This window comes from Phascolarctos cinereus, unplaced genomic scaffold, assembly GCF_003287225.1.
Source record: "Phascolarctos cinereus isolate Bilbo 61053 unplaced genomic scaffold, phaCin_HiC Scaffold_726;HRSCAF=1367, whole genome shotgun sequence".
Lineage (NCBI taxonomy): Eukaryota > Metazoa > Chordata > Mammalia > Diprotodontia > Phascolarctidae > Phascolarctos > Phascolarctos cinereus.
The window spans coordinates 244,491,156-244,509,624 of record NW_027556098.1 but is presented as its reverse complement, the minus strand read 5'-3'; the positions used below and the strand labels follow the sequence as shown (position 1 = coordinate 244,509,624).

At 37.1% G+C, this 18,469-nt stretch overlaps 1 protein-coding gene across 4 annotated transcripts in view; it reads right to left on the bottom strand.

Annotated features, from left to right (window-relative positions):
* The window catches only part of DCLK1 (doublecortin like kinase 1), a 410,798-nt gene that overhangs the window by 31,754 nt on the left and 360,575 nt on the right, over positions 1-18,469 (bottom strand). For all 4 annotated transcript variants that reach the window (XM_020978718.2, XM_020978717.2, XM_020978719.2 and 1 more), the window contains 2 exons: positions 13,535-13,615; positions 2,349-2,462 (listed from right to left, as the gene is read on the bottom strand). In XM_020978718.2, coding sequence (XP_020834377.1) covers positions 2,349-2,462; positions 13,535-13,615 — 195 coding nt within the window. The remainder of the gene's footprint in view (positions 1-2,348; positions 2,463-13,534; positions 13,616-18,469) is intronic.

The following is an 18,469-nucleotide window of genomic DNA, read 5'->3' as shown; positions in this document are numbered from 1 at the left end:
ATGGCTAAGTGTCTTATAGGATTGCACATAAATATATGAGTTCTGTCTGGTATTCTCTTTTTCTTAAAAATAGCCATGGAGCTTTACACCAATACTTTGTAATATGCTTTTAAAAATATTAAACTGGTTTTCTCCAAAGGACTTCTATTAATTTGTAGATGTTAGTAGAAGATTATTTTAAAAGAAGCTTTAAGTTATAATAATTATGTATAATTTAAAACTGTTTAAGTGTATCACTCTTACTCAGCATTGCCCAACCTATTTGCAACTTATAAGTATACTTTCCCTTTGGAAAAGTTTGTAATCTGAGTGTTCTTTGCTGACAAACTGATAAATTGGTATTTAACTATAATCACACTAATTTTATAATATTTGGAAAAAATTATGTCAGGGTACCCAGGACTCTTTTATAGTAAACCTGTGTTGTGTTTATACCCCACTTATCTGGATGTTTAGTAAATCTCTGTGGACAAGGGTCCAGAATTTCTCCAGATTGAACAAAAAATGGAAGTTCCCATTCCACCCTATTAGTTCTTTGTCTGTCAATAGAATAGATATACTGGTATCCTTACACATTACAAAACTGCCATTACTACTGTGAACAACTGAGGAAGGTTTACCAAGAAACCAAACAAAATGGAAAAGAAACTGAAAGAAAAAACAGGCAATGAAAAGCATCATTTCTAGAAGCTGAAATTCCTTTGAAAGAGCAGTGGAATAGTATTTCTCATGGAAAAATGAGCTAATGGCCCATATGAAAAGAAAATTTTTGGAATCAAACAGTTTGGAGTAAATAGGCTCACATTTCAAATGAACAATGGTTATGGTTATGCAAAATTTCAATGCTGGGAGAATTATTATGGACATCATTTTAAAATTATTTTAAAAAATATATCGACAATACTAGGTAAAGACGGAAAGCTGAGGAGCACAGAAAACAAGAGGGACAATTTGCTTCTGCAATAAGGAAATTTTTTTTATGAAAAACTAAAATGAAAAGGTAAGAAGCATAGCTTGAAAATCTGAAATCCTTGTAATACTGAGGGATCATCTGAGGAGTATGCATTTCTTCAGTACAACCAGTTCGCCCTTAAGAGCCAGATTTAGTCCTTGAGTTAAGTTTACTTCATGCTGATTTAACCCACCATTGAAGGGGTTGAGCTGAGAAACATGAAAGTGGGAACAGGATGAGAAAGTGTACATATGTGCCATCTGCAATTGATGGAAGCTTGGAACAAACACTGAGTAGAAATCAGATATGGGAAGACTCGTGTTTAGTGTGGTATTTCATTTTCTTTAACTTTATCTCATGCTCAACCATTGTACTGAAGATGAAGAAGGAGAATTTTTAAAAGTTAAAAACACCCAGAGATGTATTTAAGAACTCAAGCTTCTTCTTACGAAAATGGGCACTGTTCAGGAGCACGCATACTCTCAAACTTAACATATCATGCTATCAACTTCTTTCCTATGTATCATCCCAGGAAAGGAAAAACACATCAGTGTTTATTTTCATACTGAATGTGCCACTGAAATTAAAAAGTTTTTTTTAAATAGGAAATGTTAGAAATTCCAATAATTTGGGACTTGACTATATTTATACTAGAATGTGACACAAGCAAGTATGAAGTTTTCTCGTTTCTCTGTCCAATTTAATCTTTGCCTAGAGCTGCTATCAAATTGTGTGTCATGTATATCTAAAAGTGCAAAAGGAAAAAAAAATTCTTGCATGGCAGCATTCAAAAATGGTAAACGCTAAAAGAATTTCAACCATAAGAATGACAATTTATAAGTAGCAACAAGCCACTTGGGACTCCTTTTGGTGTTCACAGCATTTGAGTTTTTTCACCGAAAATTTGACTGCACAAACATTCTATTGGATTTCAGTCTACATTTATGCCTGAATAAATGCAGACTATAGTCTCTAGTGAGTTTTTCCTTTTTTTTCTAGTTTCTCCCTGCAATGTCCTCTCACCCAGCTTCCTTCTCACCCCTTTGGGTCTTGGCAGAAAGACATCATGAACTAATCCTTCCAGCCAAAAAGCTTATCTTGGTGGAAAGTCCAGTGTGGGGGAGACTTTTTTTTTTGCTTAAAAATGAATTATAAAATGGCTATATACTACAGGACACCCTGGAAATGTTGGATAATGATGTGCCTCACAGGGAAAAATCATCTGCAAAAGTATCCAATACATCTCAGAAACCAGAATCTCCTCTGTTGCATTCAGTGCTAGAGCTGTCTAAAGAAATGACCTAATCTGATGTCTACTGGTGGAGTAGTCTCCTTAGGAGAGCCCGTCTCTCAGGCTCCTTTTAAAATGTTATAGTTGTGTATTTCAGATGCTTACTGCTATGACAGAAACCCCGGCTGCTGTGCTGTTGGGCTTGGGGCCTGTGTTGAAATGCTTCTTTATCTTTCCAGCTACTGACAGCTGATGTTCATTCTCAGGGAGGCCATCATCCTGAAAGGAAATGAAAAAGGAGAGAGAAGGAAACATTCTGAGAGAAATGCAAAATAAGGTTAAAAAAAGGTTTTCTTCTAAAAACAAGCAGTGATCTTTGAAATATAAAACACCAGATGTTAGGAAAAGTCAATCCTGGTGTTGTCTTCCCATTAAAATAACAACAACAACAACTCTCCTAGAAATATAACTCGATGGTCCCGTTGGTTTCCACAGCTGCTACAAAATTAATCTGGCTTTACTCTCTCCATGATTCGATTCTCAGGTATGATTCTCAAAATGATTTTAAAACTACTTCTTGTTCTTACCTTTCTATTTTCTAATACTGGACAATTTCTAATAACAAAAGTATATGGCTCCAAGTACATGTATATAAAATACAAAATTGATCTCAAAACCCAGAAATCAATGAAAACCATCATTTCTCTAATGTAAGAGCCTCTCCAAGTAACCTTCCTAGCACATCATTCTGGCTTCCATCCATTGAGATTGATTGGTACGCTCCAGTGCCCTGCCACTTAACAAACCCAGGCTTTGTTTCAATGACAGATCAGTCTAATACTGGTTTGGATGGGTAGATTCCTGAATTGCTTCTATGGGTGACTTTTTCCCCTTTGCATCACTAAATTAAATAAAAAACCCAAACTCATACATCTTTGGAAGGGACCTCAGAGGTCATTAGTTCAATCCCCTCATTTTATAGATGATAAAACTTTGGCTCAGACAAACTAAATGGCCTTCCCAGAATGACAAAGCTAGTAAGCGTCTGAGGTGGGATTTGAACTCATTTTCCTTACTCCAGATCCAGTTCTCTCTCCATTTCACCATGTTATCTTTCACTTATGTCTTTCAAGAACAAAAGGTGTCTAGCCTCACCTTAAGACCTTATGAAAAGGAGATTCCATGATCTACTTCAGTAATCTAATTTCTCTTACAAAACCTTACAGTCAGAAAATTCTTTTAATTTTAAATCCTTCTTGCTGATCTCACAGCCTGTCTCCTGTTATTATGATATACTATATAAGGGATGCCATTTGAATTCATTGTTTGTACACTGTGGGGGCATTCTGAGATTGCAAGAGGGGTTAATCTTATTTTAACAGATGTTATTCAACTGGGAATGAATCCATGGGAATAAAATACTGGAGTGTCTCTGATATACTAATAAATGGATATGATGGAGTCTTGGCTCCAACACTGAATAGTTGTGACCATGCTATAATAATAACAGCTTGAATTTATGTAGCATCCTAAATACACATCATTTCATTTGATTCTCAAAGCAACCTTTATTATCCCTGTTTTATAGATGAGGGAACTAAGGATGAGGGGTCTTGCCCAGAGTGACAGCTAGTCATTTAGCTTCTCTGAGTCTCAGTTTCCCCATTTGTAAGATGGAGATAGAAACATTTTCAGCACTTACTTCAAAGATGGATATTCATCCTTGATGAAAAGGATGAATTTTGATTTCATAAATGCATTCATAATTCGAATCTCAGTTAGCTTATCTATTTATCACTAGGCTTATCTGGGCTAAATTATGAGTTATTGTTATTTCCTCACATAGAGTTGTCAGTAATCCTCTGCAGATGTGACATTTGTCTGGACAATGTGGTCCCCTTTTTTTTTTTTAAATGGTTCCTTCTAATAAGGAATTAGCGCTTTATATAAGCAAGGATCAACTATCCTTGGCAGAAGGTTCCCAAACAGGGGGAATCTGTAACCATTATGAAGAGGGATAAATCCAATATGGTTGCATCCAATTTTATCATTGAATGAGGTTACTTTTGGTTCCTCCATATTTGCCCCAACATCCAGTTGATTACTATGGCTGACAATTCCTTTTTTTTTTTGTCTTGTTCTCATTGTCAGATCTGACCCTTCTTTTTCCTTTCCACAGCTAATGCCTTAGAGTTTGGGACCTCATCACATTGTGGTCAGACTATTGCAACAGCCTCACCATTGACTTTACTGCCTCCAGATCCTCCCTCCTCCAAACCATCCTACACACAGCTGCTAGAACAATCTTCCTCACAGGCTGTTTTCATCATGTCACTCTTTTCTTAGAAAACCCACAGTGCTGGCTGCCATTGGGTCAGATCCAACGGCTGGCCACCGAACTCATCTTCAGTGTCCTTCACCAACTTGTTTCCTTTCTTTGCTGCCCTCATTTCCTATTATTCTTTAATGCAAATTTCTCCATTTCTGTCACCAAAAACCATTGTTACTGTTCCTTACGCAAAACTTAGCCCTACTTCTAAGTGAAGAGAAAGGCCAATAATAACAGTTTACATTAATAAAACCATGATAACTCAATTAATGTACAGTATTTTTTGTGGAGGGATGGGAGACCTCGGTAATTTCACTAGTGTGAGAAACTTCCAGTGTGGAAACTTCCTCCACAGATCTAGATCAGCAATTTTTCTACAACATCTTAAAGAGTTGTCTGAAGCTCTGTATTAAATGAATGTGGCAGTGTGGTATAGTGAGATCACAGAATCTCAAATTTAGATGGGACATCAGAGGCAACCAGGCTGATGAACAATCTCAGAGAAAGCAAATTAAGGCTTCAAAGAATCCAAGTCAATGAAGTCAATGGGACTTCAGAGGCCATTTAGTACAACCCATACCTGAAGAAAATCTCCTTTACAATATACCCATCAAGTGAACATCTAGACTTCACTGGAGATATCAATTGAGGGGAAAGACCCCTAGCTTCCAGCCCACTCTAGTTTTAGATCTCTCTGTTAGGAAATCTCATCAAAACTCATATCTGCCTTTCTGCATCTTCCTCCTATTGCATGAAAAAATGAATAGGAAAAGCATTATGAAGTGTTGACTGTGTGCTAGGGCTTCTTACTAGAAACTAAGTGGAGCTGATCTGTTTTCACCTTTACTATGTTTCAAGTCCCTCGTCAGGCCTTATTTTTTCACCTCTAGACTTAACCCGGCCCTAATTCTTAATGAGCTATGCAAGTCTTCTAGATGGACCCCATTAGCTCTGGTCTTTTGGGGATGGTGCCAGGCCCCACTTGTGGGATTCAAATTATCTTTTTTTTTTCAGACTTAAATGAAGTCCTGAACTTTACTCATGCAAAAGTATGCCTTTATACCCCAGAGTATAGTCAAGTCTTGTAAGTAATCAGAGCTGCTTTTTCCATCTATAAATTTTATCTGGAAGTTTTGAGCAGCATGCAGTTTAAAAGTAATAAATAAGTAGTTTGGGGGACATAGTTTGTATTTGTTCCCCCTTGATCAATGACATCTAGTAGGCTTGGCTAAGTTACTACTTGTGTTGCCTCCCTGGACCTCAGTTTCTTCATCTGTAAAATGAGGGGGCTGGACAATATAACCTCAAAGGTCTCTTCCAGTTATAGATCAATGATTTGATGACTATTTGGTATGGATAAAATAAATAAATTAAATCATACCTTATTAAATAAATGGGGACCATTAGTACTTACTTTTAGCATTATCATCATCACAGTGTGGCTAATGTGCCAAAAATGTGCTCTGTATTTTCAGGATGGATATGACAAAGCTGGCAGCATTTTGCAAATAGTTTCAGTATTACTAACACATTCTGGGCTTTGAGTACCTCCTGAAATCTGACATGGGTTGGTTGTGGTTTGAGGTTAGTGGTTTGTGATTAAAAAATTTCCATCTATGATTTGGCAGAATATTGCAGCTGACAAGAACAAAATCAGGGGGTAAAACAGAAAATGAGCCACAGCAGTGGCTTCTTGGACAGCCAACATTCCCTTGTCTCCCCGTTTTCAGCTGGGGTGGAGTGGGGTGAAAGAATTATTCTCTAGGAAGCATTTTTTCCCATCTTTTGCCACTGAGAAAAACCATTTTGAGGACAGTGTCTTGCTGAACTGTCCCCAAGTCCATTTTTACCTTCTTCCCGTAGATGTGATTTTCAACCTTTTCACTTGTTGCCAGGACTACAGGATTGATAGTATCTCAAATCTGAACTATTTGCCAGGGGAGTGTCCCAGGTTTAAATGAACCCCAGGTTAAAAAAAAAGTGCCATAAAACAAGAGGCTTGGTTTCCCAATTGCTTGTTTTGCTGCTCTGTGACTTCTCTTAATGATCTCTAGTTGCACATTCTCCCAATGCCTATTATCTCTTCTCAGTCTAGTCCCTCATTTCTGGTTGGGAAAACTTGAAGAGAAAATTTTTTAAGTAAGCCAATATTTGCCTTAGAATCTGGGGAAGATTAATATCTGTCATCAAAATGTTAGCTCTATGAAGCCCAATGTATCTTTGTGAATACAGAGAGAGGGTGTCACTTTTTTAGACCACCACTGGCCATCATTTCATTTCAACAGCACCATTTACCAATCGCTTTAGTTTCTCATTGGTTTGCTAGATCCAGAGGATTATATTCCTTACAGAGAGTTTGAATAAAATCTACATAGGACATGGACAGTGAAGTCTTTTCCGGGTCAACTTAAAAATTCACATGGTTGCACTGCACTTCTTAGAGGGACCATTTATTGATTCTTTTCTTTTCCTTTTCCCTTATCTGTTCATTGTCATTGTTCAAGATAATCTGAACAGAAATTTAGAGTGGTGTATATAAAAGATGCTAAATAATACTGAATTATGGAATTGAGAAGAAGCAGAGCAAGGACCAGAGGAGACAGTAACTCACATTTCTGAGTGTGGAAAAGCTAGTCAAAGTCTTTTTGGCCACTTATTAGGTTACTGCAGAGAGACAGTGTGGGTAGAATAATGGGTAGAATGCTGCATTTGGACTCAGGAAGTGTGCATGTGTGTGTTTGTGTGCATGTGTACACATGCTTGGTATTAGGGAAAAACTTACCTCCTTGATTATGTTTTGCTTAAGCTGTTCTTAAAATTGTTTTGTATTCTACTAATTCATAGCAATAGATAGTGAAGGCTAATGTTCTGAGAGGATGCAATGTGGAAGGAGAATAGTCCATACCAATTTAATGAAAAATTTACAGTATGTCAATAATGCACTCATGCATCTGTATATATTGACTGAGCTGTTGACTAACAGATCTAATTGACGAATTCCTTCTAAGACAGAAGAGCACTTATGTAGAGAGTGGATAATAGGGGATGGGTACATATAAGGTAAAGTGCACAAAAACGATAAGCCTGTAGAAACAGTGTTAAATACAGGTAAGTTTCAAGTGACTAGGCTTTGGTTACTCTTCAGCTGTCCACTTCTTAAGGGAGATTTTCTCTTCGAGTCCAAATGTGCCAGGTGAACAAGTCATTGTAAAAATAATGGGAGAAAATGAGAATGAATGAGCTGGCCCCTGAAAAGTGTTTAGACTGTTTCCTTAGGGTTCAACTGATTATTCTGATTTTTTTCTTGCACAACTTCCTCTCTTGTGGTCACAAATTGAATGTTGCAATGAGCTTGTCTTTTGGTTTCTAATTTATTACTCCTAATTGATTGGTTGCTCATTTTATTCCTCTCAGAGACCTCAGTAAATACAAAATTATGGGTATTAAAGTCCAAATTAGAGCTTGCTTTATTTTCTTGTGAGGGGAAAAATGACAGTTTAAGTAATATAGAAATGTAATTACTATTATAAGTATCTTTGCAAATCAGAATTTCTTGAAATTTGCTAAAAGACACACAAACTATCTGTTCTCAGAATTTAAGGAAAAGTTTGTCTTGAAGTTCAGATTATATGCAGGAAATTTTTATTAATCAAATATGGGCTAGAAAATTGTCCACACCTTGTCCTGGATTTTAGGATGTATTTTTTGGGAGTCTGAGAGTTTGAAATTAAAATGCATGGAGTATCAAAATAAAAGCAAGATTAGGAGGTCTAGAAGATGTGACACAGCTTCCTTACTGGGTCAAGAGATTCTGTGTAGGAGAGAAATTGAAATAGGCTAAATTGGGGTAGCACCAAGAAGCTAGAAACTCCAGTTCTGAAAGTGCGGGCTGTCCATTCATGTCGATGCTAACAGTTGTAAGTCTGCACAATTTTGTTTCTTAAATTAAAAACATCTGGGAAATGGTTGACATGAGGTCGTTTTAGTGGTTTGGGAATGGACTTAACAGGTTATGCTGTTTCCAGCAACATTCCAACTATATTTATCATAAAAACTGAAACTGAAAATGTATCAGGGTAGGGCTTATTAGACTCCTGATAAATTCCAAAGACATCAGTTCTTCACCAAGTAATCTGTTGGTAAATAATCAGCATGAAAGTTTTTATTTAGAGCTATAAAATGACTATTTGTTTGCCATAATTCTCTTGGCTTATTCTCCATTTTATGGTCCTGAAAAATGCTGCTATCGTAACTTAAACCTCTCTGACTTGTTCTATGGGGGCTGTATTGTTATCATGGGTTCTCATGGAGGTGCTCACTACTTCTGGTATGACAGCTGTTCTTATCATTGAATCCAGTTGCTCCTAACTTACTCCTTTCCAGAAGTATACAAGGGGTAGTTGCTGTCTCCAGAAGGGACTGTAGCTGGAATTAACTTCTCCCAAATTTCCAGCATCCAAGGAAGAAAGATGTTGTAAACTTGGCATGCACTTTTTGAAAAGGTTGCCAACCCCTGCATTAAAACAGTGTTTCCAGACTTATCCGATAGCCACCTACTTCTGCTTTTCTGTAATGTAAAACTGGAAATTGTCATTTGACTGCAGGCTACAATTTAAGGCAAGTGAGTAGATAGCTTTATGTTTCCCTACATTTTACAACTAGGTTTTTTTTTTTCAGTTGAGCAGATTGCCAAAAGGTATAGCCAGATAAATTTTGTGCCCTGCAATTTGTTTATCTTCCATTATGGCCCTGGGATCTGTTTAAAGCTAGTGCAGACATATAAAGCATTGGTATAAATCTTGCCAATATGTTTCTGAGAAATACAGGGTTAGTCTAAGAAATTCTCTTGTAGGTTAAAAAAAAGTGTGGGGAGACGTATGGGAGGAGGGGTTGGTAACAGGATTGGACTACTCCAGACTTATATTTTCCTAGTGATGTAATAGGTATTTTTGGTAGAAGTAAGTTGGAGTGGTGGTAACCTGGAAACTGTCTACTGGCATATACTCATGGAAATATACTTATTTTGGGTGGTAATTCAACCCTAATTGGGATCAAAGATGATTGCAAAAACCACTGCCTGATATTCTCCACTGAGGAACTTTTTCTTTGTCTGAGATCCTGGCTTTAATGAAATGGGATAGAGTAGGATTTTTTTTTAGCAATTACCCAAGGGAATTTAGAAAAAAATACATCAACACGGCTGCTATTTCATGTCAGATACTTTCATGGAGGCAAATGGCAATCCTGGAACTGGCCAACATCTTTACATAGAAGTGATGGATATGGAAAGAGGGTGAGAAGGGCTTTGTAATATTTCTATTTCTTATTTTTTCTAGCGTTTCATTTCTTCTGAAGGGCTAAAGTGTTTGTTGTCCTAACTTTTAGGATGGGATTTCATCTAGAGTTGTTTTGAAACATCAAAGGATGGTCATGTGAATGACTATTCATCTCTTTACTTATTGATATAAAACACAAAATCTTGTCTGGTGATGAGGCTGAGATCCTGTTAAAGCTGGAAAATGAGAATTAGAGTAATTCCATTCTCAAGTACATTGAGAAAGCAATTGAACACAAAACCCGAATAGGCTTGTGCTTAAAATGCTTACATTGGGAAGCATATTTAAGAATTTCACATCTGGGATAATTATACAGAGCAAATATGTTTCTTGAAGAGGTGGGGGATATAATGAAAAGGACACTGGACTTAGAATAGAAAATCTGAAGTCAAATCTTGGCTCTATCACCTAGGTGATGTTCAGTAAGCCATTTAAGCTCTCAAAACCTCTGTTTCCATTCATCTGTAAAATGGGAATAATGAAACATTAAGTAAAATGAATAGCCTAAATTCCATTAAGACTTCACAGTTTACATCTGAACCTTATAGCCCTAGGATGCTGGTATAATAAATTGAGGTTCATCAATGTGAATCGTCTTGCCTAAGGTCTTGCAGCTAATAAGTAGCAGAGTTGGGATTCAAATTCAATCCTTCTGACTTCAAATCTAGAACTTTTATCATGCTGTCATGTTATAAACTTGTACCTTATAAACTTTAGCTATGATGACGACGATGTTGATGATGCGAAAAGAAGAAAAGGCCCAGAACTGTATACTGTACTACTGTCAATCTGAGTGCACAATACAAAATGTAAACCATCACTAATTCCCTGTAACACCAAGTCATGTGATGAATTTATTGGTTGATTGAAAGGACCTTGCTCATCAATAGCATTCATTATAATTCAGAAATTTTAATTTCAGCAACAAAATCAACAGCTTGGTGAAGGTCTTTGGACTCATATTTCAGAACTGTGCTCTATCAGTCTTATTGTTCCAAGTTTGGAGATTTTTTTACAGGATCCTCTTGTGAGACTGAACTACCAAGTCATAGAGAAGAAAATAACAACTTTAAATACGACTGCTTTTTGTAGCATACAAAGCAGAGAACTCCTGCCAACAGAATCAGCAGAATAAGAAAAGACATGAAACTATAGATTTAATTCAATAAGTGATGGTGGGGTAGAGCTGAAATTGCAGTGGACTCAGAGTTAGCAAAGCATTGGGTTCACATCCTGTCAATGACACTAGATGTACTACTAGGATGGGATGGACCAGGTAGCTAACCTCTCTGTGCCTCAGTTTCTACATTTTTAAAATGGGGATAGTAATTCCTGTAGGATATATCTTACTGGGTTGTTGAGCTGTCCAAATAAGAGAAACTATGTAATGCCTTTAACCTGAAAGTTCTATACTATATATAAAGTTTTATATATCAACTATTGTGATAAGCGCACAAGCGAACAATCATTAAGCACCTATCGTGTGCATTGTCAGGCAAAGGACAAAGATAATATTTTAAGTCACTCTGCCCTCAGAAAGGTGTATGCAATTGAACTGGGTGGATCTTCAATAAAAAAAAAAGCATTTTGACAAGTAAAGATGAGGAGGGAGTATTCTCTAGGCTTTAGGTTTGGCTTATATTAATGGTTGGAGTGAGAACAGGATGGGATAAAATTGGGGGAGAGTTAATAGACCACTTTGATTGGAACATATGAAAAGGTATAAAATGGAATAAAGTAGGTTGGAGGCAGATTTTTAAGGAGTTTATATTTCTTCTTACAGGCAATAGGGGAGACTGGAGATTTTTAAGGATGGGAGTAATATGTTAAGATCTGTAAATTAGGAAAATATTTTAAAAGCTACTTAAAAGGTATATGACAGAAGGGAGAGAATAGAGTGAGGAGGATCAATAAGGAAGTTATTATAATAGCTGAGGTAAGAGATGATCATCAAATAAGGTAAGGTTAGATCATCACATGGAAGAGTTGAAAGAGAATAAAAGAGTCTAGAATAGAACCTTGGTGAGTTTCCAAATTTGGACAGGACAAGTGAGAAGATGAGGCAAACAGGGGATTCAGAAGCAGGAGGCAGTAGGAAAAGGGTTACAGAAGTCAAGGGAAAAGAGAGATATCAAGAAAGGTTGGCAGTCAGGAATGTTAAATGATGTAGTAAAGGACAAGGACTGAAAAAAGAGGCCAATGGATTTGCCAACTAAGGAGTTATTGGAGATTTTGGAGAAAGGTATTGGGGATGAAGTCATAAGAAGTTAAGGAGTAAAAACATGGTAAGGAAGTTAAGGCTGTTAATATAGCTTGCTCATTACTCTTCTATAGTAGCTAGGTGGTACAATGAATAGAAGGCTGGGCAGGGAGTCACAAAGACCTGTGTTCAAAACAGACCTCAGGTGTTTTCTAGCTGTGTGACCCTGGGCAAGTCATTTAACCTCTATTTGCCTCAGTTTCCTCATCTGTAAAATGGGAGTCATAATAACACCTATCTCCCAGGGTTGTTGTAAGGGTCAGAAGAGGTAACGATTGCAAAGTGCTTTGTGCAGTGCCTGGCACAAATGTTAGCTGTTATTATTTCTGGAAATTTAGCAGAGACAAGGAAGAGAGATATACGACTTGGTATACCTTAAAAGAGTAGGCATGTATGAATGGAAGTTATCATATCATTGCAACTTATCATCCTTAAACTGAAAGTCAGGTTGAAGGGACTAGGGTAGACTACTGAAGGACATCCTGACCAGACTGTTGGAGAAGACTGGCCAGCAAGATTTGTGGGTGTCCTATTGCTCAGTGTGTCAGTCCGTGTTCTACGACACAAGCCTGTCTTGATGAATTGATGAAGGATTGATATACAAAGCTTTGCTTCAACCATCTCCACCCTGACCTGTCTGAGGATTTAAAATGATAAACAAGAATATATTCTGGATGCTGCTGTGCGCGCCTGATTCTTTTTTTAAAAATTTCACCTTTGCTAGCAACTATGGAGTTAGATCACAACGGGTTCTTGTCACTAATGATTGAGGCCTTTGTTATACAGGATCCTGAGTATAGTTGACACCAGTGGTGTTATCCCACTGTAAAAAGAATTTCTTCCATTGTGACTTCACGGAAGCATGAATATTAAAAGCGTCTCCTTCTGAAGCACTAGTGCTGATTTTTCATGTGTATTTCCTGAAGAATCACCAGAGCCTCAAGGTCATACCACAGTGACTGAAGTGGAGTCATCTGGTACCACTGTGCTTACTAGCAACATACAGTTTTGCTAGGTAAAAGGTTGTTAGCCTAGGGGAAAAGTAATATCTATATATCTACATGTACATATGCATACGTACATACACACACACACACACATATATATATATATTTTCTACACATACACGTGTATATGTGTGTATATATATGTATTTCTCCTGTGAATGCATTTTATCATTTATATTTCTCTAGTGCCACGCTGCAGTGACTTTTAAGACAGAATTTTATAGCAATAAAGTCATGTGAAGGCCAATTTTTTTTTCTGTTTACTCATATCCAGTACAAAAATCTTTTCAGTGACAGACATAAAATATGTTACTTTTCTTTTCCTAAGCCTTAGTCTTAAAGAGGGAAGGGTTATTAGGAAATCTGTTAATTTAAAAAAAGATATGAAGATTAGACATGAAAGGTAAAAATTTACTTACATTAACCCATGGATGTTCAAGGACTTGCAAAGCTGAAAATCGCTGATCAACATCCACCAACAGCATCATAGTAATGAGCTCCTGTGATAGCAAAGATTGATCCAGTTTATATAACTTTTATAACCAAAACCCAACGTTTTTAAGTACCAACTTTCTGTTCCAAGTTGGAAAAGTATTCTAATGCTCTATCTTTTCTTTCCTTCTTCTTCTTCTTCTTTTTTTTTTTTTGCATTTCCAGAAATTTTATTTCATTAAAATTACAGAGGACCATTTCTCAGTGGTTAGATTTTACTGTTTCAGAAGTAATTTTGGGGGGTCTATCTTTTCTTAGATACATTGTTTTATCCTTTGATACCTGAATAGCAGCCTGAAAAGATTTTTTTTATTACAATTTTATGACCACTGGTTGCTATAGAAAAAAAAATCTAATAAAATGTGAGATACAAAAAATTCTAAAATTCTATTTTATAAATAACCAACTTTTCGTAGATGGATTGTGCATCCAGCATTAAACTACAGGTAAAAAAAATTCAAATTCTAAATAGATTACCTCAATACAGAAATCACATTTCCTGCATTTTTATTCAGTTTTATCCTTGAAGGAAAATTAGTTTTTCTTCTTGAAACCAGATAATATGTTTAGGTTAAAAAAGAAAAGACATAGAAAGAACATGATAATGGCTTATGTATATTGGCGGGTTATTATGTATGTGTATGTATAGATATATACACACATATGTATAATATATATGATATATATGTCTGTCTATCTGTCTATCTAGCTATATTCCACAAAGATGAAGAAACAGCTTAAATGGGAGCAGTTTTGTTAAGACTTTAATGTGATGTCTTCTGGATGACTTGATAGCTCTGAGGCAAGGATAACAAATCCAAGGATTAATGAAGGCATTGAGATCTTGAAATCACAGCTCGGGTTGGATTGTTGTGTCAGCAATTAGTTTGTTTTACTTGTGAATGCCTAGATAACAGAGTAAACTCCCTTTGAAAATGGCCAGCAGTGTCACAGCACTCAAGCGCCGAATACACTTAGGAGGCGATGCAGTGTTAGCTGGAGAAGCAGAGAATTTTGAGTCAGATGATCCGGTTTCAAGGCCTGTTCTGTCATTCACTATCTGTCTGGGTAACTACTCAAACCTCAGTTTTTTCATTTATAGGATGGTAATAATAATACTGTAGAATATACAGGACTACCATGAAAATCAAATGAGGTAAAACATGGAGAACTCCATACTGTATACTGTATGGTGGGAAACATCATACAAATGTCACTTATGCTATCGATATCAGTTCCAACCAGCTGAAGAAAATCTATCATTTGTTCATTCATTTAGCATCCATTTAGGGAGCTTTTACTTGGGGTGAGGTACTTTGTGAAGAACTATGAGAAATGCAAAAATATGTAAGTACCTACCCTCAAGGAGATGGGTAAATCTAGGGGAGATAAAACACATAGAAAATAACTGGAAAACAAGGAAAGAAACCATAAGGGCATTAGCAATAGTACAGATAAGAAGTGCTATTGGTGTTTAGAAGAATGAAATATTGCTTCATCCTCATCTGGAGGGATTAAGGAAGGGGTCCCTGGAAATAGGCCTTGAAGGATGGGTTAGACTTTGATAGGTAGAGGAAAGAAGGAAGGACCATAATCAATGATAAAAAGGTACAACTTTTAGTCCTTTATAACTTACCTCAAACATTTTGGGTGACTCTTTATTACTACTTCTATCTCAAAATACTAAATTCTCAGGTTGCATTTAAAGCCCTTCATAATATGACTCTCACATACCCTTCTAGACTTAATTTCATGTTATTTTCTCTTCATGCACTCCCTGACTCAGTTAAACTGGCCTCCTCACTGTTCTCTGATTCTCTTCCTGTGCACAGTCTGTCTTCCTTCAATGTGAGGAATGCATCCTTTCTTTACCTTCGTCCCTGGGAATCCCTAACTTCCTTCAAACCACACAGTTCAGGCGCCACTTTTGACAAAAGGCCTACTTTACTAATATCCCTAGTCATCAGTGTTCTCTAACTCCTGAAATTACTTTGGATTACTCGTGTCCATGTTTTAAGAATGTAAGGTCCTCGAGACAGAGGCCTCTATTTTTGTCTTTATGTGTCTTGCACTTTGCAGATGCTTAAAAAAGATTTGTTGAACTGAATTGCTTAAAAGAGTCCTCATTTTAGAGAGTGACAGTGAGTGTAATTGACTACAGAACATTTGTTTGGGCCTTTTCTAGTTAAAATAAAGGGCATCTGTCATTTTGAAGGTTCCCTTTTAACCCACAAATTTGAATGCTGCCTGGGTGCATGCCCAATGGAAAGAGTATGGCCCAGGGCAGGTCAGAGATCTTGAGCTTACATAGTGAGAGAGTCAGAAATAGGTTGACTTCTGAGTTCAGTGCCTACTTAAGGTACTGTCCAGTTAGTTGGGAGTGGAATTGGGACTTCTGCTGACTGTGTACCTTCCAGCATACAGGTGTGACTAATGAGACCTTTAGGACCTTTCATGTCACTTAGATTTAGAGCCCATTTTTCACTCAGCTATTAAAGCTACTGCTTTGGGGGCCTCTGAGTTCCCTGGCTCCATCTCTGCCTCAAAAGTCACAGTGTTTCTGTTCCCCTGAGCCATGTGATCTATGATGGCTGGATACCAGCCTGACTATTTGGCTGGTCACTTCCTAACTCTTCCCAGCATCATTTATTTCTCCCCTACCAAGCACTTTACTGGTAATTTATTTGATTCCTTGGGTTTCTTCACCCTTCTCTTGTGGTGTGAAGGTAGGCTACCGTGAATACTGCCACGATCTGTTTTTCTCTGAGACTTTAGCAATAGTGTCTTAATCTTGTATCTGTTGAAATTTATCCAGAAGCTGGAATGAATGAATGAATGAATGAATGAAAAGGCATTTATAAATTGCCTCCTGTTTGTCAGGCACTGTGCAAAGTACTGGGAATACAAATATAAAATGATAGTCCTAGCCCTCAAGGAACTTGCATTTTAATAAGGAAAGATAACACATGTAAGGGGTGTCTTTGGACTAAAAATTTACAGGATTGGTGAATAGAATTACAGCAGAATGAATTGGCATGTCCTTCCAGGAAGATTAGTGTTGACTTCATTATGGTTCTCAGAGCTAGGGATTGAAGGCAGGCAGTATTAGACAGCAGAAAGGATACAGAGGTAGTGGCATGGCATGAGAATGATTGGACAGCAGCCATGTGGTGGGTCTGGGTCAGGTCAGTTACTGAGAACTCTCACCAGTCAGGAGCTTACATAAGAGGCAGATGACACGACATGAAGACACACAGACAATAGAAAATTCATGAAACCTTCCTTGAGTAACCCAGCTGAAAGTGATCTCATCTTGATCCTCAAATTTCTCAGCCAATGCTCATCTGGCCTTCTCCTTTATAGTCATGTTCTACCCTGAATCATATTTCTTTCTTCCTTTTTTTGGACATGTTTTATGCCACCTATCAGAATGTAAGGTTCTTTGAAGAGTGTTGTTTTTCATCTTTGTATCTCCAGCCCCTTGCATAGTGCCTTGCACACACAGGTGCCTAGTAAATGATTGTTGAAAAGTGAACTGAATGACTGTTGCGTCATTTGCCAGACAACACACTAGATTTCTTGATTTAGTTCGATAATGGTAGCATCACTTGCCAATATGCTACCAAGGCAGCAGAATTCATTGGTCACTTTAAACATATGAAAGGGTTGACTATGGTGCTTTTCTTTTTTGATGGTGATGCAACAAATTCATTCTCCTTCAGATGGATTATCATTCTAATTCCCTATGTTGAGCCTGCAAACCATCCATGATAGCATTGGATACTTAAATCATCCATCCTATGGCATTTGGCTTTTAAGCCATGCCCTTATGGTGCATATCTCTGATTTCCCAATTGTCCCCAACACAAGGGAGAGGAACCAAGCAAACCCCCCTTGCATCTCTGATTTGTCTCCTATGCTCTAAGACAGAACTTCTCAATCTTGGAAATGCCGCACCTCTGCTGAGTCAAGAGACAGAATCAAAGAGTTACAAGTGAGCTCATTGCATCTAACCCCCTATCTTTGGGCAAGCACACACAGCTAATTTATCTTTGACAAATAAAAATTGATCCCATTTTTAAAAGACCTCCAGGGGAGGAATGTACTAAAACCACATATGGCAGCCCATTCCAAAGTCGACAAATCTAATTATAAGGAAATAATTTCTTATGCATAACTTCAAGTCCTTTTGCTGTAGATGAAACACATTTCTGATCATTCGGTCTATGAATAATAACACTACATATACTTGAAGATAGTTTTTAAGTCATCCATGAACCTTTTCTTTTCTGGGATGAATATGACCCATTCCTTTCATCTTAGTTGCTCTGTTCTGAATACTCTTCAAGTTCCTCCATTCCCCCTGAGTCCATATGCTGATCTGGGATGGGGCTGTTCTTAAAATTAAGCAAGCTGGAATTCAATATGAACTGATAGACCAGAGCCAAGTGATGGAGCCAGGGGTATTGAATAATAAATTATACTCAGATTTGGAACTTTTCAAAATAAAAAAGAACATCTCATAAAGAAAGAAAAAAATGAAAAGACAAAAATAATTTTTTCTTAATAGCCCTAACAGATTCAAAAATTTTTTGGAATATAAGTCAGCCCTGGTGACAGTTGCACAAATGTAAAATAATGCAACTAAAAGTCTGCCATTTTCCAAAGCATTCTAATTTTCTTACTGCAAGTGTTTAGCTTGAAAAAAATTTCTCACAAATATGTTAAGAAATTTTTTTCAAGCTAATCTCCTGGTTTTATGGGATGAAATGACACCCCCCTTCCCTTCTCTTTATCTAACCAAATCCTATTTGTCCTTCAAGACTCAATTCCATTCCTTCCTCTTTCATGAGGTCTTTCCT